Here is a 23,872-nt window from a genome sequence, read left to right as displayed (position 1 = left end):
TTTAGCCTTAAGCATCATTAAATATCCTGCTGCTCTGGATCTACATTAAGCAGCAACATAAAGTTAACCGTTAAAAGGCATTACACGTTGAAAAGTAGATAGTTTTATATGGAACAGTACTGGGATGTTACAGACTTCCTAATTTTCCTTCATTTCCGTGTGTTTAAACTCACAGGGTGAACGATCACGAGCCGTGTGCATCGCTGCTGCTGGAGGCGATGGGGTCAGACATCGCTGGCTGCAAAGACGCTAAGGACAGGTAAGATGTGTGTGTGTGTGTGTGTGTTGACACCATAACACTCTTTCGGCTCTGCTGTATCTTCTGTTTTCATTCCTTCCTCTCCCATCCCTCCCGCCTGCAGGACTCCTCTTCATGCCGCAGCATTCTCGGGCCACGTCGACTGTGTCCAGCTGCTCCTGTCCCACGACGCAGCTGTCGATGCTGTAGACCAATCAGGCCGCACTGCACTGATGATGGCGGCTGAGAAGGGCAGAGTCGGAGCCCTCGGTACGGAGATATTTTGTACTCTGCTTATAGCTTCAACACTGCACTGTGTTTACATTGTTTTATAACATTTAGAACTACATAGCAGCTTTTGATTGTGTGTGTGAACATGGCTCTGATTCTGTCTTGTGCTCCAGAGGTGCTGTTGACCAGCGCCAATGCCAACCTCAGTCTGACGGACAAAGACGGCAACACCGCCTTGCATCTAGCTTGCAGTAATGTAAGTGTCCACCCTCCATTTTATTTGTTGTTTGTCTTAATCCCAGTGTCTGCCCGGAGTGTGGCGTTCAACTGGAGTCGTACACAGCACTTACATACGTTAAAACAGGAACAGAAATGATAAAGAAATATATTATAACGTTATATCGACCAGCCGAGGGGAGCTGTAGATTCAGCTGATAAGTCTCTGTAGGCTCAGTGAACCCTTACATATGACAAATTCTTATGAAAATAACGATTAAAACAGCTTCTGAGGGTGGCGCTGTGGTTCTGGCCTTTGTCTCTGCTCGCTATAACCCGACGTCTTCTCCGTTCAGGGAAAGGAAGATTGTGTGATGTTCATGCTGCAGAAGCTGTCAGACACTGCGCTTATAAATGCCACAAATGCAGCGTTGCAGACGTGAGTATCCAAAACCTCTGTCCGAAACAAAAAGAAGTATTCAAATTCACTGAAATTGATGATCTATAGAGAGAAAGAACATATGGTCGTATGTTTCAGACTTCTTTACGTTACTTTAATAAACCTTCTGTCTCTGCCAGTCCTCTCCACCTGGCGGCTCGTAGCGGTCTGAAGAAGGCAGTCCAGGAGCTGCTGTCCCGAGGAGCCAACGTTCAGACGGTGGATGAGAACGGTAGGGTGAACCTGGTCCGGAACCTGGTCCAGGCAATTAACAGGCGCAAGATGCACGCTATGGTCATTGTTCAGCATGGATGTGTTTTTTTCTGTTCCAGCATGAGCTCAATTTGACAAAATAATAGTTTTAATATGATTTTCCATGTGTGCTGCAAATGAATCTTCAAAAAGGGTTCCCACTGGTCTTGGAGTTTGTGGAATAGCATGGAATCATCAAGAAAACATCTCAGGCATTCATTTCTCTTGGGAAGTTTAGAAACTAGACTATTTTTACAAATAGGACAATTGATGACGCTCCACCAGTTTTTGCCTTTTATTTGATGGCGACAGTAAAGAGGTGACATGAAGGCAGAGATGTGGAACAACATGCAACAAAGGTAATTCACTGAAACCGAGGGCATGCGTTTCATGGTTGGCCGAGGCCGTCCAGCAACATTATAAATCCATGAAAACCAAATTCAAATTCATTGACTCACAATGGACCATTAAAAACTATATATTTATCATATATATATATATATATATATATATATAAAAATCAATGCAGCAGTACCAGAGATATAGTCTTTTTTGATTCCACACATTCTTCTTGTCAATAGCTGGTGCCTACATTACTCACAATGCTACTTGACCGCAGCCAGTACATCTGGAGATTTGGGTGTGTTATGCTTGCAGCCAGTAGCCTGCAGCAGAGATGAGCAGCGGGCTACAGAGGTCTGATGAGCTTACTTCTTTGTAACTCCACACCAACAGATTTTTTCAGAGATGCACCAGTGCAACACCTGTAAACAGACTGATGTGTAAAATAATTCAAGCAGTGGGTCGGAAAGGGTTAAAAGTGTTGCCAGTGGACCGACAGTGGGAACCCTAATTTAAACTGTATCCTAGCTGCTTGTTTGCTTTGTATCAGATGTTGTGTAGCGCCAGTCGTCAGCTGTGGTCGTCCCTGTGCTCGGTTTGACCCCCCTCCCTCGACGCTGTGTTTGGGGACTGCGTCAGCTGGCTGAACACTAATGGAATGCTGCTCCGTCCCTCCTTTGTCTTCTGCTCCTGCTTCGCCTTCCCCGCTTCCTCCTCGTCCACGTCTCTCGCTCTCCTCCTCTTCCTTTCCCTCTTTTGTTTCTGCCCCCACCCTCCCTCCCCTCTCTCTCTCTACCTCAGGTCTGACGCCTGCTCTGGCTTGTGCTCCTAGCAGAGAGGTAGCTGACTGTCTGGCTCTCATTCTGGCTACCATGATGCCTTTCTGCTCCCCTTGCAGCTCCGGGGCTCCCTCCCCAGGCTCCCTGCTGAGGCAGTTGCCCCACCAAGGGGGTAAAGGCCTGGGCACCGGCCCACGTGGGCCTCGCAGCCCCAGGAACCCCTCTGGACCCTCCAGTGAGGGAACCACCGAGAACGACTCTGAGGATTCGGAAACCTTCTGACCCTTCTTAACAGACTCTCTGCCCTCCTACCTCGAACTGTGCACCTGAACTTTTAACCCCCCCCCCCCCTCCCCCCTTTCCAGGAATGATGCGGTTTTATTCTGTAACGTGCACTCTTGAGGGAGAAGGGTAGAGACTTGGTTGTGACACAGCTTGCAGGGCCTGTATCTTCATGTGGGCCCCTCCTGTGACACCAGGCTGGAGGTCCTGGACCGATTACTGCAGCCGAGTATTTTGCTCCATGAAGCTGTGGCTGCAGAAGAAGAAGAACTCGATCTGGATCAGCCATGGTTTGGGTCTGCATGCTTGTGTTAACTTAAACCACGGTTTGTTCTTTCTACTCACGGGTGCTTAAATCCAAACCGACCTCGGTACTTAGTCTCTGCATGGCCTAGCAGCTCGCCTCTGAGACTGGTTTTGTCTTAAAAAAAAAAGCCATTTTAAACTGTTTGTACAAAATGAAGTAGACTATTAAGAAAGCTAAGTGTAATTTTAACCTTTATGATTTTGGCTTGTTGTACCAAATATTGGACTTCCACAAACAATTAATTAACACGTACTGAAAGGTCACACAAGCAGGTACGTAGAGCTTGTTTTTAAACTGCAAACTAAAGCACAAAATGGAATTTGCTTTTAGGTTTTGATGAACTTTGGCTGGAATTCAAAGTGCGCAAGATATTCTGTAGTTTAAATATTCAACATGGAAAGAGGACGTGACACAGTGGGTGCATCTCAGTTCCCTTAATTGAGTCCCCGTTTCCCCTCACTGGCTCGAAGAGATTCAGGAAAAGACAGGATTTTTAGTCCATTATTTGTGTCTGGATTTACTGATATTCTGTTTGTAAGTTCATTATTAAATAACTCAAAGATGTCTGATCGCCTTTTTGATGGCCGAGAAGGCAGAAACAGTTTTAGTGGCAACTTAAAGAGGTGGTATTATGCTCATTTTCAGGTTCAAAATCTTATTTAGGGGTTGTACCAGAACAGGTTTACATGGTTTCATTTTCAAAAGAATTCATCCCTGTGATGTCACAGTGAAGGAAGGGAAACGGCTGGACTACAAACGTGCTGCTTTCAGGCAGTTCAGAGCAGAGTTTTCTGTGAGAGATCTCCCTTTGGGCTGGACTTTGAGCTTTTTCACTTTCACACAAAAAAAAGGTATATAACTCAATAAAGGAGAGGGAAAAGCCAAAAAGCAGAATACCACCTCTTTAGTAATGGTCACAACCTGAAAAGACAACAAGCATGATATAATATATGTTGTACTGCTTTGCTTACTTCTTACTGGAAGTACTGATCTGATATGAATCCAAGTTAAACTGGGAGATCCTTGAACAGCTGTGAGGTGATCATGAGAAGAGTGTCCACTCTGCCGGTACCTGTTGAACTACAGAAACACAGTTGTACTGTGCTGTTACAGAGTGATGCATCTTTAAACTCACAATCTTTGTCTGAATGCAAAGAGCACAAACTTTAATTTTAACAGAATTACCTTTAATTATCTACAGCTGATGTAACCAGCTCTAGTTTTATTTAAAAAAAAAAAAAAAAAAAAAGAGAGAGAAGCGGACAATCTGCTATGCGTTTTCCACTGCTTTTTGAAACTTTTGTATGAAAAGAGATTTTTAATTTATTAAATTTAAGAGATACTAAAAAGACATTCAATAGTGTCGGAGCTTCACAGATCTGGGATGTAAAACTTAAGCAGCTATCAGAACCGCTCCCTTCATGGGACTTGCATTACACTTCAGTCCAGTAGCTGTTATTTGTCCCGGTAACAAAGGGTTTGACTACCACAAAGGCGAGTCTCCAGCAGAAATAAGTGAATTGGGACATCCTTCACAACGACAGATGAAATAAGGGAATTGGGATGTAGCCACTGATGAACACAGGGTTTGTGCAGATGTGGATTATTTATGCATTTAATCCTTTGGCCTAGATCGGCCTCCTGCGCTGTTTTGACTCTGTATTTCTCCTTCCCTGACCAGCCAATGGTGACCAGCCTTATCCCACCTGGGCAGCTCTAAACGTTGAATCATGAGAGCCTAGATTCTCCGCAAAGACCAAATTTCTGAAATGATGAAAAGCTATTTTAGGTGTCCTCAGTTCGATGTGGTATTTATTAAATATTACATGATGGTACAAATACTGCCAGCACTTAAATGTAAAATAACACAGGGCCTTGACCACTTTTCTCTCCTCCCCCTCCTCCCCTCTGTTTGTCTACCTACCAGCTTTGTGCCATTGTCTCGAACGTGTCCAGTGCCTTGATGTTGATTCGTTTTTGTTTTCTTTTACAACAAATCTTATGTTAGTAGATTTTAATATTCTTATAATTAAAGGATCAGCTCACCAAAATCAAGAACCCTACTGGTATCGAGCCGCTCAGGTTTGTCCAGGTTTTGAGAGATTAGCTTTAGACTTCAGCTACGTCCGAAAACTTTAATTAAAAAATAAAATTGTGCATTTTTGCCTTTAATCGACAGAAAGAACAGGAAATGTGGGTAAAGAGAGAGGGAAATGACATGCAGTGAAGGTACATTGTGGGTCACATGGCGTGCACTAGAACTCAGTTTCACCATAAAATCCAGAATAAAATATTTAGTTTGTGTTTCTCCAAAAGGAAACTACATTTCCAGAAACGATGCCCTAGATTCAGTGATCAAAAGCCCCAGAAGAGTTTAAGGTGACAGTGTTCTGCTTGACTTTTAAGAGAAGAACCTTAAAGTGCTCAGAAAAATTAGAAAAGTTAAACATCCTCAGTTTCATGACAGTTGGCGAAATTCACAGTCACACAGCTCGCTGAGAGATTTTTCTATTTGTTGTACTACAGCTGACAGGAGTACTCCATTAGTCAATCAACAGGAAAATAATCAGCAACTGTTTCATAAGAGATTGTTTAAGTAGTTATTTAAAGCAAACATGCCAAAAATTCACCTGTTTCAGCTCCTCAGATATGAATATTTATTGGTTTTCTTAAACTTTAAAACTAAATATCTTTTGTACCGTCATTCAGCCAAAACAGTTAATTTGAACACGTTAACTTGGACTTTTGGAACTTGTAATGGGCTTTTTTTGATTAATTAATGGGGAAAATAATTGTCAGGTTAATCAATAATGAAACTTAACGCACTTGTGACCCTGTGTTTTTTTTTGTTTTCTTTCTTAGCTCCTGTGAAATCTGTACTCGGGTCTGTGGAGAAATCAGGACATTGTTTTTGGAAAGATAGATTGGCGTAAAGTTTGGTTCAGAGATCTTAGAGGTGGAAATCTTAAAAAATCTGGACAAATAAGACTAAAAGCTATTTGCCCGACTAGCAAGTGCATCAAAAAAAAATTAATATATTGTGGAAAAGTTCATTGTTGGCACCAGAACCAGACTGAGAGAATAAAAGCTCAGGAAACCTTTGCAGGTGTTTTGAGTTGATTAGCTGATTACAGCTCTTCTCAGGTTGACATTTCTTTATTATAAATTCTTTATCCTCAAATACATTTCGAGAGACTGGATTTTTGATTTCCATGAGGTGTAATCTGTAAACATCTAATTAAAACAAAAACAAAAGACTGAAATATTTCACTTTGTGTAATGAATCTAAAATAAATGAAAGTTTAATTTATTGAATTAACCTTTTCCATGATATTGTAATTTTTTGACATGCACCTGTAGATGCAAAATATTTTTTTGTTTGCAATTTGGGTGAACTGATTCTTTAATATGTCATCATAATGTGGGTGGTCTTACAATGAATGATGAAAAGTTTTCTCTGCGTGAGGGATATGCAGAGTTTTATAATTTTTTTTAGTGAAATGGTGTCTCACTTGATGTGTTTTCTCTCCTTGAAGGCTGGTGATACTCTATATTTTTCAGGTTGACAACAAATCTCTCGAAAAGACCAAAACCATCAATGTGTTTCCTCTGCCTTTCAGCGGATTAATACACATTTGGTGCTCTAGTGAGTACCTGGAATCTATCTAAAATGTTATTATGGTAATGAAGGAACATGTCATCCAGTAATGTTTTTATAGTTTTTGAACAACAAAAGCTCAGAGGAAGAACATATATCAGGCTTTTAATACTCCTTATTAGGATTAATTTGTTGTTGGTTTCGGTCTTTTCTTTGGTTTTGTAGACAGTAAGAAAATGATAGAACATCTCCAGCCTCATCCTTTAAGGTGTGTGTGTGTGTGTGTGTGTGTGTGTGTGTTAGCTTAGGTACTGATATGAAATTGAAATGCTTTTGTATATAATGTTGACACATACAGCTTTGTATGAAAAAAAAACAAACTCCATCACAGAGGACTCTTGAGCACAAAGAGTGACGTCTCCATGCTGAACGGTTGAATACAAAACGTTTTTAGGAGTTATCTTTTCAGAATGGACTGCAAGGTGTGAATATTAATGAACTTATTTTAAATGAGATCCCTGTTTGCTTGCAGTTTTTAATTAAAATGGAGACAACTCGAGTGACTGATGAGCACTGAGACTGAATCTGTCTGCCAGTATTATTATTCTACCAGAAAATGATCTTCGCCAGTCGTGACAATCGCTATCGTCATGTGTCTGGTGATTTTCACACCAGTTCCTGATGCAGTACGACATGCTGAGGGCTGTTTGTCAGCTACCCTTTGCTTTATATAAATTGTACAATTATAAAAATCAGTTTGAAGTTATTGGGTGTGCTGTTTTTTTTCCTCCCCCTTTCCACAGAATCATAAGATGTGCAGGCGGTTCCCATCGTTCACCACAATGTAAGAAGATCACATGAAGAAATTAAATTAGAGCTTATTTCTTGCTGCTGAAGCTAATGAAGATAAGAAAATTTTTGTTTAAAAAAAACAAAACGTTAGATTAATTTACTTAATTCCATGACTTCTCCAGGCCTGGAAAACATGATTTAAAAATGTCACGACCTTTCCAGGATTTCCATGGCCATGGGAACCCTGTATGCAGTTTTGTTTTTATAATCAGACCAAAACAAAGTGTTAAAGTAGTTTACCTGCCGTCAGTTCAAATGTTTCTCTCCATTGTAATCTGAGAAATTATGCAGCTTTAAAGACCACTAAAGGGGCTGCAGCTAATAATTTGTCATTAATAGAAAAATTGAGGACAAATTAATTAATTGATCTAAAATGGTCCTCACCGTTTCCCAGAGGCATTCAAGCTGCACGTTTAACTGACAAAGTATAAAAGCCAAAGATATTCAATTTATGAAACAAAACAAAAAGCAAAAGCTGTAAACAACAAATGTTGTTTATGCTCAAATAAATAAAAGGAGCTCTGTTCCAGTTTAAGAAGCCAATTTTTTAGTTTTGACTTTAACTGCAAAAACTGTTTTTTCCTTGGCCACTTGGGGGCAGCAGAAACAAACTGAACAACAACCTGACATGAACCTGTTGAACTCGTTAGCAAACAGTTTATTATGTAAGGATCCAATTTTAATATTTATCTCCTTTGTTATGCGACAACTATGCAGCTTTAATTGCATCCAGCAAGGCTGCAAATAACTTATTTTCATAAGATTAATCAATTGTTTATTATATAAAAGGTCACAACATACTGGAAAACTGTGTTGTACATTTTGTTATTTAATAATTATTAAAACAAACGCAGCAAACCCTCACATTTGTGAAGCTCAAAAAAGCAAATGCTTAAGATTTTTTACTCAATGAATGACATTAATATTAATTCATCATCAAAATAGTAAATTTTCAGCACTTGCCTTAAGTTATATGGTCATCCAAATATTTGATATGTACTGCAGTTTGAAAGAGTCTTTGCATCGTATCCATCCATTCTCCCCTCTTCATTAACAAAAAAACCAAAAAACACTCGACAGCTTTACTAAATCACTGGTAATGATGTTTTAATAGTTACATAATCTCTGTACATTTACAAACTTTAAATTACATTATAATGTTGTCACGGGGTCCCTCTTGAAATAGCTGGACTTGTGGCACTGATAAAATAAAAACCCTCTGGGAAACAGGATTTCAGATCTGATAATGTCCCCAGTGATAAAACTGATCTAAATTCTCCTGTGGAATGACACTGTGCTGTATACTGGTCAGCTTTTAGTCCGCACGATATTCCAACATTTACAAGGTCCAGTGTGCTTGTGGGTCTCAGGTAGGTTGAACAGCGCTCGCATACCGAGGCCTCGGTCCAGGATCTTTGTGCATAGATATCCGAGAGGAGAGTGTCTTTGTGTTTTGTGTTACGGCACTTGGACATGCACGCACCGCTCAGCAGTTGACGCCCAGGCCGGTCCAGTGATCAGGTACCATCAGGAAGTATTTGTCCATAGCCTCGCAGAAACGAGCTCTGTACAGCTCTGGAGAGACCACAGTGGGCATTTTCCCTGAGTGACACAAACACAACACGGCGTTAGAGACAGGAAACATTCACACACTCATCATCACTCTTACCACTGTTCGGTTAAGATAGAATGTATTGATCCCACACTGGGGAAAATCACTCGTTAAGGCAGCTCCAGGTACACACACCAAACAGAAAAATACATTAGATGAGAGACAGGATTTAAAAATACTAGATACATAGATGGATTACGGAAGCCCTAACCGGCCATCCATTCAAACATGTTTTACTCCATTTTCCCACGATAACGGGATAATTTTATCGAGATAACAATAGTTTAATACAGGGGTTTGGCGAGTGACTTTATTTGAAATAACTTTAGATAGAGTCACTGGTTAGCTCAGTTGGTAGAGCACAAGATTTTCAGTTGAAGGTATGTGCGACTGATTCCCATCTTTGCTGATTTTTTAAAACTTTATTTTCCTCTTTAGCAAAGTTGAAAGTTCTTATTGGTTCACATTCATTTCGTCTGCCTGGGGATGGTGGGGAAATAAAAAAAATAAGGGTCCATTGGTTGATGGATGTGGACCAATCGCTGGGACGCGCAAACTCCTGCACATTCTTTATTGTGAGTATGTGTCTCTTCATGAGAACTTTGTTGAAGAGTAAAAATTATTATATTTTGGCATTGTGGATATTTTGGGCTCGCACATTATTGATATTTTATGTAGTAGTTGTACTCTTCCTGTGTTGTACTGTATTAATAATACTATATAAATTAGCCTCTACTTTGTATATTTACAGTAATCATTTTGTAAGTGTACCTTCATTTCACAAGTACATGGAAAAGAGATTAAATGTTCATTCCAGTGTGTTAAACCCCCGCCAGACAAGGCGGGTGTTAAGAAGAGTGTGGGCTAGATTAGGATTTACCTTGACCGCCAAGGATTCCAGTGGATTTGACGACCATCTCCAGTCTCTTATCCCAGGTAAATGTTCTGATATAATCTGCAGACAAGAGCAGAGGCAATACTGTTGTAGAGACCATCACCAGAAACATTTACTTAAAACATGATGCCGATACTTTATGCTTCCTCCTCCTCCCACCTATAATCCCGACCACCAGCTGATCGGTGGCGTCGTCCCGCCCCACCAGTAGGGAGTAGTCGATGATGAGGTGGCTGGACAGGAAGTAGGCGTCGCTGTGTATGGCGGCCCGCAGGATGGCCTTGCAGTGGGAGCGGATGTACAGCGGGTTGTCGTGGATCAACTTCAGAAGGTTCTCATCCAGCAGAACCACCTCGCAGCTCTCCTTCCCCGAGTCCGTCTTCACGTTCCGGTTTCTCAGGGAGCCCTTCAGGTCAAACACCTACAGTGGAGACGACACAGCTGAGGACACTAGAGGCAATCTTAAAGAATCTCTGAGGATGTTTAATATTTATTTAAGAGAAATAGTACATGGTGGCGTTCCACCACTGGCTGTGAATCTTACCTGAGCCATCTTGCGACCATAGAAAAGATTCTCCATCACGAGCAGGTCCAGTTTCTTCTCTGTGTTGTTCTGGGAGTTCTTGTAACCAATTCTGTAAACACCCAGGATCTTCGCCAGCGCAGTCGGCCGCTGTTGTACAAAAGTGGTTGTTATTTACTTAAACTGGACTCGTAAACCCCAGATAGAAACTTTTACTTTACGATGCATACTTTCTGCTGCACAGCTCCGGTGATGTAGGTGAAGTAGTGAGGTGCAAAGTCCAGGAAGGACTGGACCTCCAATCGGGGCATCTGCTTCAGGATGAACCGGTCATCTGACGGAACACAGAGTGGTTCCCGTTACACATTATTGTTTTTGGTCTCATTTGGTTGATATAAAATGACATCAGCATTATCAAACAGAATCAAGCCTCAAACCAATGAAAAAAAATCTGGTGATGATTTGTGTTTTTCTTATCAGCTAATCGCACTAGTAGTAACATTTATCTGTGAGATGTTAGATACAACCTTCTGTTGCGTAGAAAACAGCTCCAGATTTTCCACCCCGAGCCTGCCAGTTGACACAGTGGGACAGCGAGCGGATGAAATCCTCCTCTGGGCTCTCCATGATAACCTCACGCATCTTATGAAACTCCTCGGCGTAATAGATTCGACAGTAAAACTTGGCGTTGGCATCAGAGAACTCTACAAATTCGACAACAGACGAGGTTAATGTTAGCTTTTAATGCATTTACTGTTTAGTAAATGCACCCTCAGTGTCATCCCTTCATGAAACACTTCATAAGGGATGACACTGAAGATATTGCACAGTCACAGAGAAGAGGAAGAAATACTCACGTAGCTCAACGTGTGGATTCAGAGTCTGTTTCTTCTGTTTATCCAGCAAGTCTGCATCCTCTGCACAAAACAATAAAGTAGCTAAGGATTTCACCTCAAGAGTTTTTAAATCCTCAATGAATGAAGTTGTCATTGGACCAGTGGACCTGAGCACTTACTGAGAGGATCATCCATGCTGCTGCGGCTCTGCTGGGATGAGGCCGACTCGCTGGGCCTGGCAGGGCTGCTCTTAGCCCGACTCTCCCCAGCACTGAAGAGAAAAATCATATTAGATATATGTATATATAAAACATAAAACAGACATTATGTCACCTCTCCTTGCTTATTTAACACATGATTTATCTTAATTTCAGTTGACCTGTTTAAATAAAACTACTGGAGCCTTGTAAATGACAAGGTTAATGTGTATTTTAGTTGATTCCTGATCTGAACAGGAGTCCTGCGTACCTGGCGACCTGTGGAGTCTCATCGCCTCCTGCGTTTGATGTCTTGGACAGATCATCCAGCGCTGTTTTATACTCCTTGCAGCTAGAATGACACAATAACATTATGTTTTACAAAATGGGCCATTTCTAAAGCTACATTCAGGAGGTCGTTTCACTGAAGACAGGAGGCGGCAGTCACCTGAGAGCGAAGGCTATGATGGAGCTCGGCTCTCTCTCACACACTGCGATGGGCACCCGCTCGTGTTCATACATCAGGTAGTGCTTGTCCGGGTCACTGTCAGAGACAAACCAGTCTGTAATAATTGTGTGTTCAATCCATACTTTTATCTTTTTTATGCTTTCTTTATCTCATTTTAACATTTTCCTTAAATTAAAACCAAAACCGTACAGCTAGTTTTTGCTGTTCTAACCATCTTAGGGTCGATGTGTGCATCAGGTGTGAGTGGTAACCTTTACACTTTTGAGTATTTAAAATTGTCAAGTACTGAAAGTTCAGTATCGGATGTCAAAGCTGTTATCTTGTTTTCCTATTCTTCTGCCAGATAGTTCATGAATTTAATTTTATTTTTACAGCTGGTTGTTTGTAGATAACATTCATTTATTTGAGTACTTTGGCGTGTTTTAGTGGTCGGCCGATTATATATATATATACATATATATATATACATACACACACACACACACACACACACACACACACACACACACACACACAAATACAGATACCTGTATAGCATCTATCTAGTCTTTGCGACCTCTTAAAGTGCTTTTACACCACATCCCATTCACCCACTGATGGCAGTTCAAAGTGAGAATGGTGCTTTGATAGTTATTCTAAATGTTTTTTTATGATACCTGAGTTTCAGTAGTGATACTAAGTAGTGATACTAAAAAACTACTACTTTTTTTGTATCATTGAGTATAAACACGATGTGGTACAAAAACCTTTTTGTCATGTGATAAAATCAGATGAATGTTCTTTTAGCAAAAACAAACAGCCACACAAAAATGTAAATAACCTAAAACCTTAATAGAAAGCAGTAGAAAATGTACTAATTTTTTTATATCAGCCAATATTGGATCAAAGAATACATAAACAAGACTAAGATTTTGACCAGAAAGACACTGCACCTTGCCCTGCCCAGAGTGAGTGCTTAACTTACAACGGGAAGGGGATGGGGTTGTAGCTGTTGCCGGGCAGGAAGTTGGCGAGGATAGCTTTCATGGTGGATTTCTCCTTTACCTGGCTGTCCAAGGAGCCCAGCAAGTGTCCGTCAAATACATCTGACAACAAGCAAACACAGAATTTATTCAGCAGAGATCGGAGAAATACTGTAAGCCACAAGAGATGAGTGTGTGTTTGTGTGTACCTTCTGGGATGCTGAGGGAGTCCTGCTCAGTGAGGGACGAAGCAGGTGTGATTGGTTCAGATCCAGGTTCTCCTGGTGAAGGCAGCAAAGAGGAGGAGGTTGAAGGCAGAGTGTTGAGGTGACGGTCCTCTGTCAGGGAAAACACGTCAACCCAACAACAGTCAGGATCAAAAATCAGCTTCACTCAGAAACGATGAACAAGGATGGATGAATGCCTGGGACAGCCAGCTCACCTTTATCACCATTCTGTACCATGGGTGAGGGGTTACGGGGGGAGGACTCCGGGGCACCCTATAATATAAATATATAAAATCATCAAAGTAAATTAAATCTGAATGATCTCCGTGGGGAAACAGGTCTATCACAAACGCTGGCAGCAAATCAATGTAATATAATATGAGCAGGTTAGACCGCATGTCGGCCGTGTTTACATCCACTTCAGTAACTTGGTTAGAGCTAACGATTATTTTAGTTACTGAATAACAGGAGGAATATTTTCTCAATAAAACATTTACCGTCTATAAAACTTTATAAAACAGCGAAAAGGGACTTCATCAAATGTCTTGTTTTGTCAGACCAAAACCCATTAATATTACATTTACTACAATATGAGGCCAAGAAAAGCAGCAAATCTGCATCATTTAAAGGAATCTGGAATCATTTTTGCGGATTCTTTGATTATTAAAATGTTAATATATTGTAGATTTGTTTTCAGTCGGTCGACTAATTGTTGCAGCTCAAAACTATCCCACAGATCAGATTGTTACCACACCGTATTTTGGAACCATGCATGGCTGATTTTAACTGTATTTGTGAAACAATATTTATATGGTACAAGTCTTAACCACGAGGCCAAAAGGACATCCTGTCTGTTTCAGCTTTAGACAGATATTTCAAATTTGAGGATGGATTTCTATGTGTAATTATGTCTTCTTTCATCCTGACGCTCTGCTGACGAGGCAACACTGTCTCCCCTGCAAATCCACACCGAATAGAAATCTGTCCACATCGTTGTGAAATCAGCTTTCAGGGAAAGGGGGTTAAAAAAAAACTAATTTCTCCACTAATCTACCCCGATTACAGAAACGAGGATCCTTGATTTCATGGCGTTGAAGGAATTAGGGTATTGGGAAAAACACTGCCCTGTTACTTAAGTGCATGTAAACACAATGAATGATGTTACTGACCTTGCCGTCTTCAGCGTTGGTCTGTCTGTGCCTGCCTGGGCTGGGAGGGACAGACAGACGCTTCCTGCCTTTCTCCTGCTGAAACAAGTCCTGCAGCCTGGGAAGGAAACAGGCAATGGAGTAAGAGAGATGATTAAGAGTCTGGTTGCCGTTTTTAATATGAAAACAAATGATGCCAGTAGTGATTAAACAATCAAATTCAGGGAGACAGTTCCTTTCTAACAGCTACTGTACCTTGAAGGTTTTTGCATAGGGAAAGACTTCTACCCCTAAAATCCACTGACCTCCGGCTACGGCACGTTATGGCTGCGCCGTGGTTGGCGGAGCTAATCGTGGCCATTATAATCAATGCTCGTGAGTCCACCAGACGCGGCAGCAGCGTGTCCCAGAAGCGGCTCTCCGCTCCACAGAGAATAGGCAGCAGGTCTATTTTTGGCGTTAGCAGTCGTAATGTGCCGTAGCCAGAGTCAGTGGATTCCTGGAGTCACAGTTCAACAATATCTGACAGCCTGTTATCAATTATCTAAAGTCTATTAACCTGAACCTTTAACCTGTTGCCTTACAGAAGTCTTATTGTATTATTGTCGCCAGAGCTTGCTTTGTGTGGTGTGAGAATGTGCACCTGTGCTCATGTTGTTCTCTGTGAACAAACCATCAGTGTCACTTTTGTTTCATAATACTGAATATCCTTTTTTTGTTTCCCCTCGATAACATATTTGAAGTAGTCAGTAGTGACTCTGACCTGCCATTCCAGGACTGTAACATCTCACAGAGACTCTGTTTCTTCATCACCAGCGACTCCAGAACAACCTGCAGCTGCTGTGGTGAGTCCAGACAGCAGGCCTGTAGTCGCGCCTGAAGCTTATCGATCCAACTTCGCAGCTCTGCCTCCTCCATCTACACAGACAGAAGCACCACTATGAGCCTATAACTACCACTGTACCCAGAGGTGAGACATACTGACACACTGTAGAAAAACTTACATCCTTCTGAGCAAAGAGGTCCTCCATCTTTTCCTCTCGCGTCTTACTGAAGGTGTCCGTCTTGAGTGAGGTTAGGCGGTCATCTATGGCCAAGTACACCTGAGTCACTCTGAGAAGAGAGCAGAGGGAAAGGGTGGACTAGCGGATGTGGTCAGGTGATATGTAAAGAAACAAACAGTACTGAATGAAAGTGCTGTAATTTTACTATTAATAAGGAACTTTATCATCTGCTTTAGTCTCTAGCCCAACTACTGCAGACAGAGAACAAAAACCCCAAATAAGTCTTAAGCTGATGATACACGGAGCAACTGTTAGACCAATGGTGCTGGGCAATGTTGCCATCATAGGTAATGAGTAAAGATTACTACCATAATCCACTTCCCCCACCATTCCGCCACCTGCCCCGCCGCTATCTGTTCAAAACATTGTCTGAGTTGCCACCAGTAAGATTGCCCAGCAACATTGCTAAAAAAGTTCCCCCGTGTATCATCAGCTTTAGACAGGAAAGTGTTACCAACAGTGGTCGGCGATAGGCGGCCCACGAGGCACAGTTGTCCCGCCAGCGTGGCCTATGGCCAGATTACTTTGATAGCCAAAAAAAAATAAAATAAAATATAGCGGCTGGTGCTGAAAGAGATCTTAGTCCTGACAGCAAAAGTTACTCACATAAATACTTTTAAGTGATTGTGCCTACAAAATAAAAGCGCGAGAACATTATTGGAGCTGTAATTTGTAGTGTTTAATTGAGAGCTTTTACTTTGAAAAGTTCTGAAGGAAATTCAAAAGTCTCTGATTTGCTTTACACACAACGTGAGATTGGATTCCACTAAGTGAGCACATGCTTAATTGTGAATATGTAATACAACTCCTCACAATCAATTTGTTGAAAAAGGAAGACAAAACTACTAGCAGCAAGTGAGGACGAACGTGAGTTCTGTGCACTACCAACTGAGCTAATCGCACACACAGTAAATGTTGGAATATAAATGGTCAATGGACGATGTTCTGGCCCGCAATCTAATGACTTAAAAAAAATGTTTTCCATGTTGTTAAAATGGGATCTAATGGCCAAAGTGCATCATTCTCTGGTTTCTTTTTGTGTGTTTGACCTACTTTAAAAGATCCAGATTGATGAGCTTTAATAATAGTGTTCATTTACTTTTGAGAGAAGTCCTTCAGGTCCTGCTGAAGGTTGGTTTTAGAAGGTCCCAGGTTCCTGATGAAGAGCTTGGGACGTGGAAGACAAATCTCCAACAGCCTTACAAGAGTGTAGCTGAGAAGGAGAGAAAACTCTTATTGATTCCATGTATACAACAGGTGCCTTTGGCAGTAACCATCCATGAAATGTCACACACAAATCAAACTTACAGTTGATGAATGGATAGATGATGTATGCATTTGTACGTCAATACCTTTGCACACATATTAAATGAATAGCTAATGATACAAACTAGCACAACCTTTAAATGAAGATTTTCTCAATATACATGCTTTATAGTACTAATTTCTAAACACATCTCATTCTGTGGTGGGTTATAGGACAGAGGAAACAGTGACAGCCAACCTGAAGGAAGCCACCATCTGGTTGTAGGAGAAGTACTGGTGGTAGTCTTTGTGGATGGAGTGTCCGCAGGGCTCCGCATTAGCCCTCCTAGTGTACTGGTGGCCGTAGAAGCGAAGCTCCAGGTATTTGGCAAAAGACATAGACCAAGAGTCGTTGGACAGAGGCACCACTGGTGTGACCTTAAAAAAAGAGATTGAGTGGAACAGGGAAGTCTAGCCTGATAATCACACTAATTACAACTTCATTCATTAAGCTAGAAGGTGGAATCTTAATAACAAATGCAATGTGGCGGGCTGGAATCAAGTAATTTATCGTCCCGTGTATATTTTCCACCATGTTGAAATTAGTATTAGTACGCATTCACACTTGTAGTTCAGCTCACTTGGTCCTGAGCAAGTGAAAAAATTATACATCGTTGGCCTTGGTCAACAATGTAAAAGCTGTAAAAATGAAGTCAGACAGTCGTAAAGCTAACTCTGATTGGTTTTAGTGATGCTGCATTGGCTGCCCTACATGGATTCATGGAAATTATATTGGTGCTGTGAGTGACTGACAGCAGGTCATGCAGTATATTTTTTTGTGGGGTCAGAGAGCTCACACTAAAACCATGTACAATGAACATTATTATTATTATTATTATTATTATTAGACTGCAAATTGGCGAGTTAGTGTGTACAGTGTACATGTGTCTTGTACAGCAACATTGGGGGAGTACTGTAGGATCGCTACGTCAGGCACTTTTTAACTGACTGACCAAATGATTCGCATGTATCGCTTTACAGATTTCTTTTATTATAAGATCTCTTCCCGAACAGTTCACCATCAGCAGATGGACTTACTGTAGTTTTAGCTTTTACACTCGTGCCTCAATCTACTATCATGAAATACTTGTGAAAACAATTAAACAGTGTGTTCATATTAGAAGTACCAAAATGTGCACCACACGCTTTGTCATTCAGGCCTTTTTATTCTTGATCAGATACTTCCTGACTCTCTCTCAACTCCAACCGGTCGAGGCAGATGGCCCACCCTGAGGCACAGTTCTGCTCGAGGTTTCTGCCTCTTAAAGGGAAGTTTTTCCTTGCCTGTCTCACCAAGTGCTTGCTCATGGTGAGAATTGTTTGTGAATATCACAAAGAGTGTGGTCTAGACCTGCTCTATATGAAAAGCACATTGTGATAATTTTGTTTGTGAATTGGCTCTATATTAATACAATTGAATTAAAAAATAAATCAAATAAAGTTTTTTTTTAGATGTCTAACAAGCTATCTGCTCTTACATTCACCAAAGTTTATACTCAGGGTAAAGTATCAATAAACATTACATTTGGTACTAAAACTCTATGTTAATGTCCAATATTGTTAATTATTACCTGTTTGCAGATGCGGCACCAGGAGTAGTTGAGAATTGTGTGCTGATAACCAGGCACAGGGGAGTCCAGCTCCTTTAATACAATCTGCACACAGCCGCTGCCGTGCACAAAACGACGGATGTGGTGCACCATGGGAGTCTCACAGTACATGCTGGGGCACTGGTAAGACGGCCTGGAGAAAATACATGCATACAAACACATACACACATTTGTAAAGCGGTACAGTATGAAAAAGAAGCGGCTTGTACAGCAACATTGAGGGGAGATTACTGTAGGATCGCTACGTCACACAAACTCACCAACTTGCTTGCTTTTTTTATACATTTCGTTCACATTTGAAAATGATTTAGCTACAATATTTAGTCACTAAATTTCTCTCGGATAATGAATCTCTGCATAAAAAGAACATTTAAATGCATTGTTACTTTTGTCTTACCTAAAACAATATCGCTCCAGGAAAACACCAAGTGAGAGGTCATTCTTTCCATAGAACTCCATTGTGACAATCCTGTCGACAACAAAGGCAATGACTACGAATTCATTACAAACAAAGATGAGATTTCTGATCCACTCTATATTACCATGGGCTGACACAGGGGTTGGGCGCGTTGTTGGACTGTGCTGATGAACTGCTGAAGAGCACACACAGTCTCTGATGGTTGACAGGGTTCAGACAGTCCAGCTGAAAACAACAACAGGTCAAAGATAAAAGTAGAGCCACAGAGACCCATAAATGCACACACCTTGCCATTCATAGTTTCCTTTACAAATGGAAACTAGTCTGAACCCACTGCTGGAGGAGTGATCAGGGGGACTGACAATGCGCTTTATTTTTGCTTTTTGATTGCAAGTGACACGAAACACATTCCTGCCAATGTTTTCACATTACTCCACTCATCTACATATGGCGGTAATATGCTAATAAAAACAAGAATAAGAATAAGACTGCTAGTAAGTAAACATGGAGGTAAACAATGCAGGTTTCAAAACGATTTTAAAAATCATCTTTTTTAAAGGACGGAAACGCATTAAACACCTCAAAGATGCACACAATAGCTTTTTTTTGTTTACAAAAAAACTCCACAGGACAGCTTTACTGAATAACTGTCTCAACACTGCTCACCTTGGGGGTCCAGCTCATATCATTCTGTTTGCTTGGTTTCTCCTCTTCACTGTCAGCCTTCACCTGTAGCTTCACTGTAGCGCCCCCCGTCCTGTTCTGGCCACTGACAGGAGCTGCAGTATTGGCGGTACAGAAGGGGTCGGTGGCTTCTCTCTGCCGGATTCGACCTCCCTTTGCTCTGTAGTCTGCCAGCATCTTGGCCAGATCCTGACTGCTGTTCACCTGCTCTACAATGCGGGTGCTGGTAAAATTGTGGGAGGGCAGGACGTCAATGTGCTTCGGCTGTGGGCCGCCATTGGTCTGTCCAACAACCAAGGAGGTGGGGGCTGAGTCTTTAAGGAGCTGCCTCTTTCTGCGCCCATCCAGTTCCTTGAAGTCTTTGTTGAGGAGAGGAGATAGGTAGATCTGTGGGAAAACATATGCGAGCATGGTTCAAATAAAAAATGCAGGACACACTGCCTTTATAAGTCTGAAAATAAAATTTTTTAAGCTAAAGGGCCAAAAAGTTTGTCTCTTTTCAGCCTCTGAAATATCAAGAGAAAGTTTTATGTAATTATAAACTAAATATATTTGGGGTTTGGGCCCTTTTGGTACAAAACAAAGACATTTGAAGACATAACATTGGACTTGATGACACTGGGATGAACATTTTTCACTATTTTCTGACATTTTATAGATTAAACATTAATCCATTAGTTGCAGCTTATTCAATAAATGTAAATAGATGTGTAAAAACAAAAGAAAACAACAAGGCCAATGCCTGCGTACCTGTTCGGGGAAGTAATCCCTGCTGGGGCAGTGCATGCCAGCAGGTGTGAGAAGGAATGGTTTCTGAAATGTGATGAAGGGAGAAATGCACAGGATGATGTCCTTAAGCTCCTGCTTGAAGAAAGCAGAGATGGACTTCAGATGGTCATCAGACGAAGTCACCTGCTCGGCCACAAACATGCCCGTATCATCCTGCAGAGGGTCTCGGAACAACCTGGGAGTGGGAGTCTCCGAACCTTCTCCATCCTCCATACCAAGTGACTCGTCCTTTACCGGGCTTCCCTCTCCCCCCATCTTCCCCTCAGTCGTCCTGATGAGAGTGTCTGAGTCCATCTCCTCGTCTTCCTCCATGATGAAGGGAGGAGAGACGGACAAAGGCGGTGCAGGGAGACAGGAACGTGGCGAGGAGGTCTTTGTGTTTGTGCTTTCAGCCTCCTCTTGAACAGAGGAGGATGATGATTGAGGGTTCTGTTTGTCTTGGAGAGGTTCCACATCTCCATTTTTGGATGAAGACTCAGAGGGAACACTCTCCTCCTTAGGTTGTCCTCCCAGTGCTTCAGTTCCCGCAGTTTTCTCCTGGCTCTCTCCATTTGTCTCTTTCCCTTGCCTCTCTCCATCTGCGTCCTTCTCTGTTGAGGCCACCTCCAGCAGGCAGGGGAACGAGGTGCTTTGGGCCAAGCTGGGCGGCATGGCAAACTCGTCCATGAGGAAAGAGATCTCCAGCTGGGAGTGGTAGGCCACACACACCATTAGCATGATGATCTCCTTCACCCGGGCCAGCTCGTACTCTGCAGCACCACGCAGCTTGATGGAGCATCCAAGATGAGGAAGACAGCCCTCAAAGAACATCAGAGTCTTCACTTCATCTGTAAGGACAGAAAAATATAATCAGGATTTCACAGTATTCACTGAGAGTAGGAATGGAGAGCGGAGTTGAGCTTCTTACTGTTGGCCAGGGTGAAGGGCTGCATGTAGAACTTGTGGCAGGTACCGAGACGAGGTTTGGTGAGGAGCTGGTCCATGGACATTACCAGGTCTCCCTGGGTCATACGACTCACCCTGTCCAAGACTTGCTAAATTGAGAAAGACGAAAAATTGAAAGCGACAAAAGGGGCAAAGCCAGTTTAGCCAGGATCACTGCGGAAATAATTTATTTTAACTTTTAGTGTTTTCAACCTGTCTCATGCCTAAATTTTGCAAACAACATGTTTTATATGCTGTTTATAATTTGTTTTATTTTGTGTTCCAGCATGTTTGTTCTTTTGAGTGAATATGTTGACAAGGTTGTTATGAGTAAGTTTTTTTATGACAGAATAAAACCAAACTAAGAGGAGACAAAGATGTAGAAAGCTTGATTCAAGGAAATCTAAATGTTAACACAAAATTCTAAAATGTTATGTTTTATGCAAAAACTGGTCAGTACGGTGGCCAATGCATACAGCACAGATACTAGCACAGATACTATACTGACCGGTTTGACGTTGATGACCAGTGTGATGCCGTGCTCTAGTAGCATGTCCTGAGCAATACGAGACACAGTCTTCTCCACTAATACCAGGTTTGGGCGGACGTCTACTATGCGCTGCACATAGTTCTTCAAAAACTCTCGTTCCTGAGGGAAAAACTTATTTTCTTAGTTTCAGAAAACTATAGGAAATGCAACTACAAAAAAAGTTGTTTCCACTGTTAACTCTAGTTAACTTACTAACCTGTAGCACGATGGGGTCGATGCATGTAAACTTGGTCTCCTCCCTGTACAGATACTCTATGGAGCACTTCAGCAGCAGAATTTTGGGGTTCTTGATGTAGGGGTTCATCTAATTACAAGTCAGACAAGCATCAGGTTTTTAGTTAAAAATAAACACGTCCAACATATGATATTTTAACTACCAACATGTTCTTTATTTAATTTCTAGACATTTAAAAAAGGCAAAGAATTAAATAATTATGGAAACACTAAAGAACAACAGGATCCACATTATGTAGTTTTCAAATTTCAAAGGATTTGAAAGAACATTTACAATTTTTGCTGGACAGAAGAACGAGACTCTACCTTCTTGTGTGCGATGTTCTTGGTGCATATGAAGCCGTTTACCACCGTCGAGTCAAACTTCCTGCCTCCAGGAATCTGAAGAACAAATAGCGATTCGGTTATACTTCTGAATCTATCTGAAGCAGACAATCTAATCAGCTAGTTTCCTATGTACACTTAAATTTAATTCTCAAAGTGTGACATCTGACTTCAGGCTGACTGATTTGATGACATGGTGTCTGACCTTCTTAATGTGGACCAGCTGGCGGATGTCCATGTCATCATCACAGTTGCGAACGTCGGGCCGAACTGTCTGGACCACCTGTCGAACCACAGGGACGATGATATCCCGCCAGGACAGAGACAGAGACTCACTATAGAGCAGCTGCTGCAGCAGCGACATCATGTGGCTGTGGTTGGCCGAGCTGAACAAAGGGAGGTATCGATTGTTAGATAAGAGGAAAAAATGCTGACTAAACTGGTTGCTCCCGTGCAGGAATTTCACAAAACCATTTCTCATGTTACTATGATGTATGAAGTATACAACTTAAAACGTTTACTTTTGTTAGTTTCTTTAAAGGGAGCACATTAGTCAAAGTGCATTCACTTAATGTGACAACAGTTTATAAGGTACTGTCTCAGTTATTCATTTAAATATAATCACTATATATCACTAAATGATTCGGGTGGAAATAATCAATATATGAAATCTCCACTTACAGCAGCCTCTCCATGGCCTTTTTCTCTCCGTTTTCCTCTCGGAGTTGATCTAAAGAGCTGTGGTGCCAACCCAGCGGAGTAAACAGCATCTCTTTAGCCTTCTCCTCCACACGACGGTTAAACAGAGACTCTGCAGAAACATAAAGTTAAGAAGAGGGAGTAGGTCTGCTTAACTACTTCAACATGTTTTCTGATCAAATCAATAAGAAAGTGCAAATTTCTTACCCTTGATGAAGGCATCACTTATGACAATGTTCTGTCCTCCATCCTCAGACACAAGAAATTCAGCTAAAAGTGGAGAGAGAGGAATTGAGCACCAGATACAGAGATCAGCATATACAGCAGGTCAAAGTTGAACCAGGAAGACCATCTGTAAACTGGGATGAATGGAGTTAATAGTAATAAGAAAAGTATAATAAAATAGAAGTAATAATTGAACTGTTGACATCTGTTTTCTCTTCCAAATAAATCTGACAGACCTCTGGATTTATACAACCTACGTGATCGCCCGCCTGCTTGTGTTTGTTGCCTTGCTGGAACCTATTTTTAACAACTTTGCCTTGTCCTGTGGTCTCAGCAGTTAATTTGGTGAGCACAACTGATGGATATCAATAATACTGAAGCATGGTTTTCCCTTAAAGAGTCTAGACTACATTGATCTGTGTCAAAACTTACAAGTCCAAGTGGGATCAATACTTTTTAGAGGCACAGAAACAAACAGGCGGAATCACTGAACCGGTTTTGTCTAGAATATGCCTTCGCTCATGAGACCAATAAGCAGCTGGGTCTGTCTATGTACTACTGTATAACTCTCCTTAATCCTGCTTCAATCATTAAACAATGTGTTACTGGCTAAAATAATATGTAATATGTATATTAGATTG

The 23,872-nt window shown here is 41.4% G+C and overlaps 2 protein-coding genes across 7 annotated transcripts in view; one reads left to right on the top strand and one right to left on the bottom strand.

The window, feature by feature from the left end:
* Positions 1–3,650, top strand: part of ankrd44 (ankyrin repeat domain 44) — a 43,387-nt gene extending 39,737 nt beyond the window's left edge. For 2 of the 3 annotated variants that reach the window (XM_046053357.1, XM_046053358.1), the window contains exons 23-28: positions 176–259; positions 363–508; positions 643–725; positions 1,042–1,124; positions 1,265–1,356; positions 2,520–3,650. In XM_046053357.1, the coding sequence (XP_045909313.1) occupies positions 176–259; positions 363–508; positions 643–725; positions 1,042–1,124; positions 1,265–1,356; positions 2,520–2,779 (748 nt within the window). In that variant the 3' untranslated portion in view covers positions 2,780–3,650. The remainder of the gene's footprint in view (positions 1–175; positions 260–362; positions 509–642; positions 726–1,041; positions 1,125–1,264; positions 1,357–2,519) is intronic. The other variant, XM_046053359.1, reaches the window with a different exon arrangement.
* Positions 3,651–8,626: 4,976 nt separating this feature from the next.
* pikfyve (phosphoinositide kinase, FYVE finger containing) overlaps positions 8,627–23,872 on the bottom strand; it is a 28,044-nt gene continuing 12,798 nt past the window's right edge. For all 4 annotated transcript variants that reach the window (XM_046053850.1, XM_046053853.1, XM_046053851.1 and 1 more), the window contains 30 exons: positions 23,214–23,276; positions 22,989–23,118; positions 22,513–22,693; positions 22,290–22,364; positions 21,946–22,053; positions 21,708–21,848; positions 21,183–21,309; positions 20,237–21,102; positions 19,469–19,873; positions 18,927–19,027; positions 18,782–18,853; positions 18,346–18,517; positions 16,974–17,152; positions 16,569–16,682; positions 15,410–15,518; positions 15,169–15,323; positions 14,427–14,523; positions 13,473–13,530; positions 13,240–13,368; positions 13,033–13,153; positions 12,048–12,143; positions 11,871–11,951; positions 11,582–11,673; positions 11,424–11,483; positions 11,094–11,270; positions 10,797–10,900; positions 10,588–10,716; positions 10,203–10,464; positions 10,029–10,103; positions 8,627–9,138 (listed from right to left, as the gene is read on the bottom strand). In XM_046053850.1, the coding sequence (XP_045909806.1) occupies positions 9,023–9,138; positions 10,029–10,103; positions 10,203–10,464; positions 10,588–10,716; positions 10,797–10,900; positions 11,094–11,270; positions 11,424–11,483; positions 11,582–11,673; positions 11,871–11,951; positions 12,048–12,143; positions 13,033–13,153; positions 13,240–13,368; positions 13,473–13,530; positions 14,427–14,523; positions 15,169–15,323; positions 15,410–15,518; positions 16,569–16,682; positions 16,974–17,152; positions 18,346–18,517; positions 18,782–18,853; positions 18,927–19,027; positions 19,469–19,873; positions 20,237–21,102; positions 21,183–21,309; positions 21,708–21,848; positions 21,946–22,053; positions 22,290–22,364; positions 22,513–22,693; positions 22,989–23,118; positions 23,214–23,276 (4,595 nt within the window). In that variant the 3' untranslated portion in view covers positions 8,627–9,022. The remainder of the gene's footprint in view (positions 9,139–10,028; positions 10,104–10,202; positions 10,465–10,587; positions 10,717–10,796; positions 10,901–11,093; positions 11,271–11,423; positions 11,484–11,581; positions 11,674–11,870; positions 11,952–12,047; positions 12,144–13,032; positions 13,154–13,239; positions 13,369–13,472; positions 13,531–14,426; positions 14,524–15,168; positions 15,324–15,409; positions 15,519–16,568; positions 16,683–16,973; positions 17,153–18,345; positions 18,518–18,781; positions 18,854–18,926; positions 19,028–19,468; positions 19,874–20,236; positions 21,103–21,182; positions 21,310–21,707; positions 21,849–21,945; positions 22,054–22,289; positions 22,365–22,512; positions 22,694–22,988; positions 23,119–23,213; positions 23,277–23,872) is intronic.

The sequence above is a fragment of the Micropterus dolomieu genome, linkage group LG07 (genome assembly GCF_021292245.1).
Source record: "Micropterus dolomieu isolate WLL.071019.BEF.003 ecotype Adirondacks linkage group LG07, ASM2129224v1, whole genome shotgun sequence".
Classification (NCBI taxonomy): domain Eukaryota; kingdom Metazoa; phylum Chordata; class Actinopteri; order Centrarchiformes; family Centrarchidae; genus Micropterus; species Micropterus dolomieu.
The sequence above is the reverse complement of the archived record's forward strand: the minus strand, read 5'-3'. Positions and strand labels throughout refer to the sequence as shown.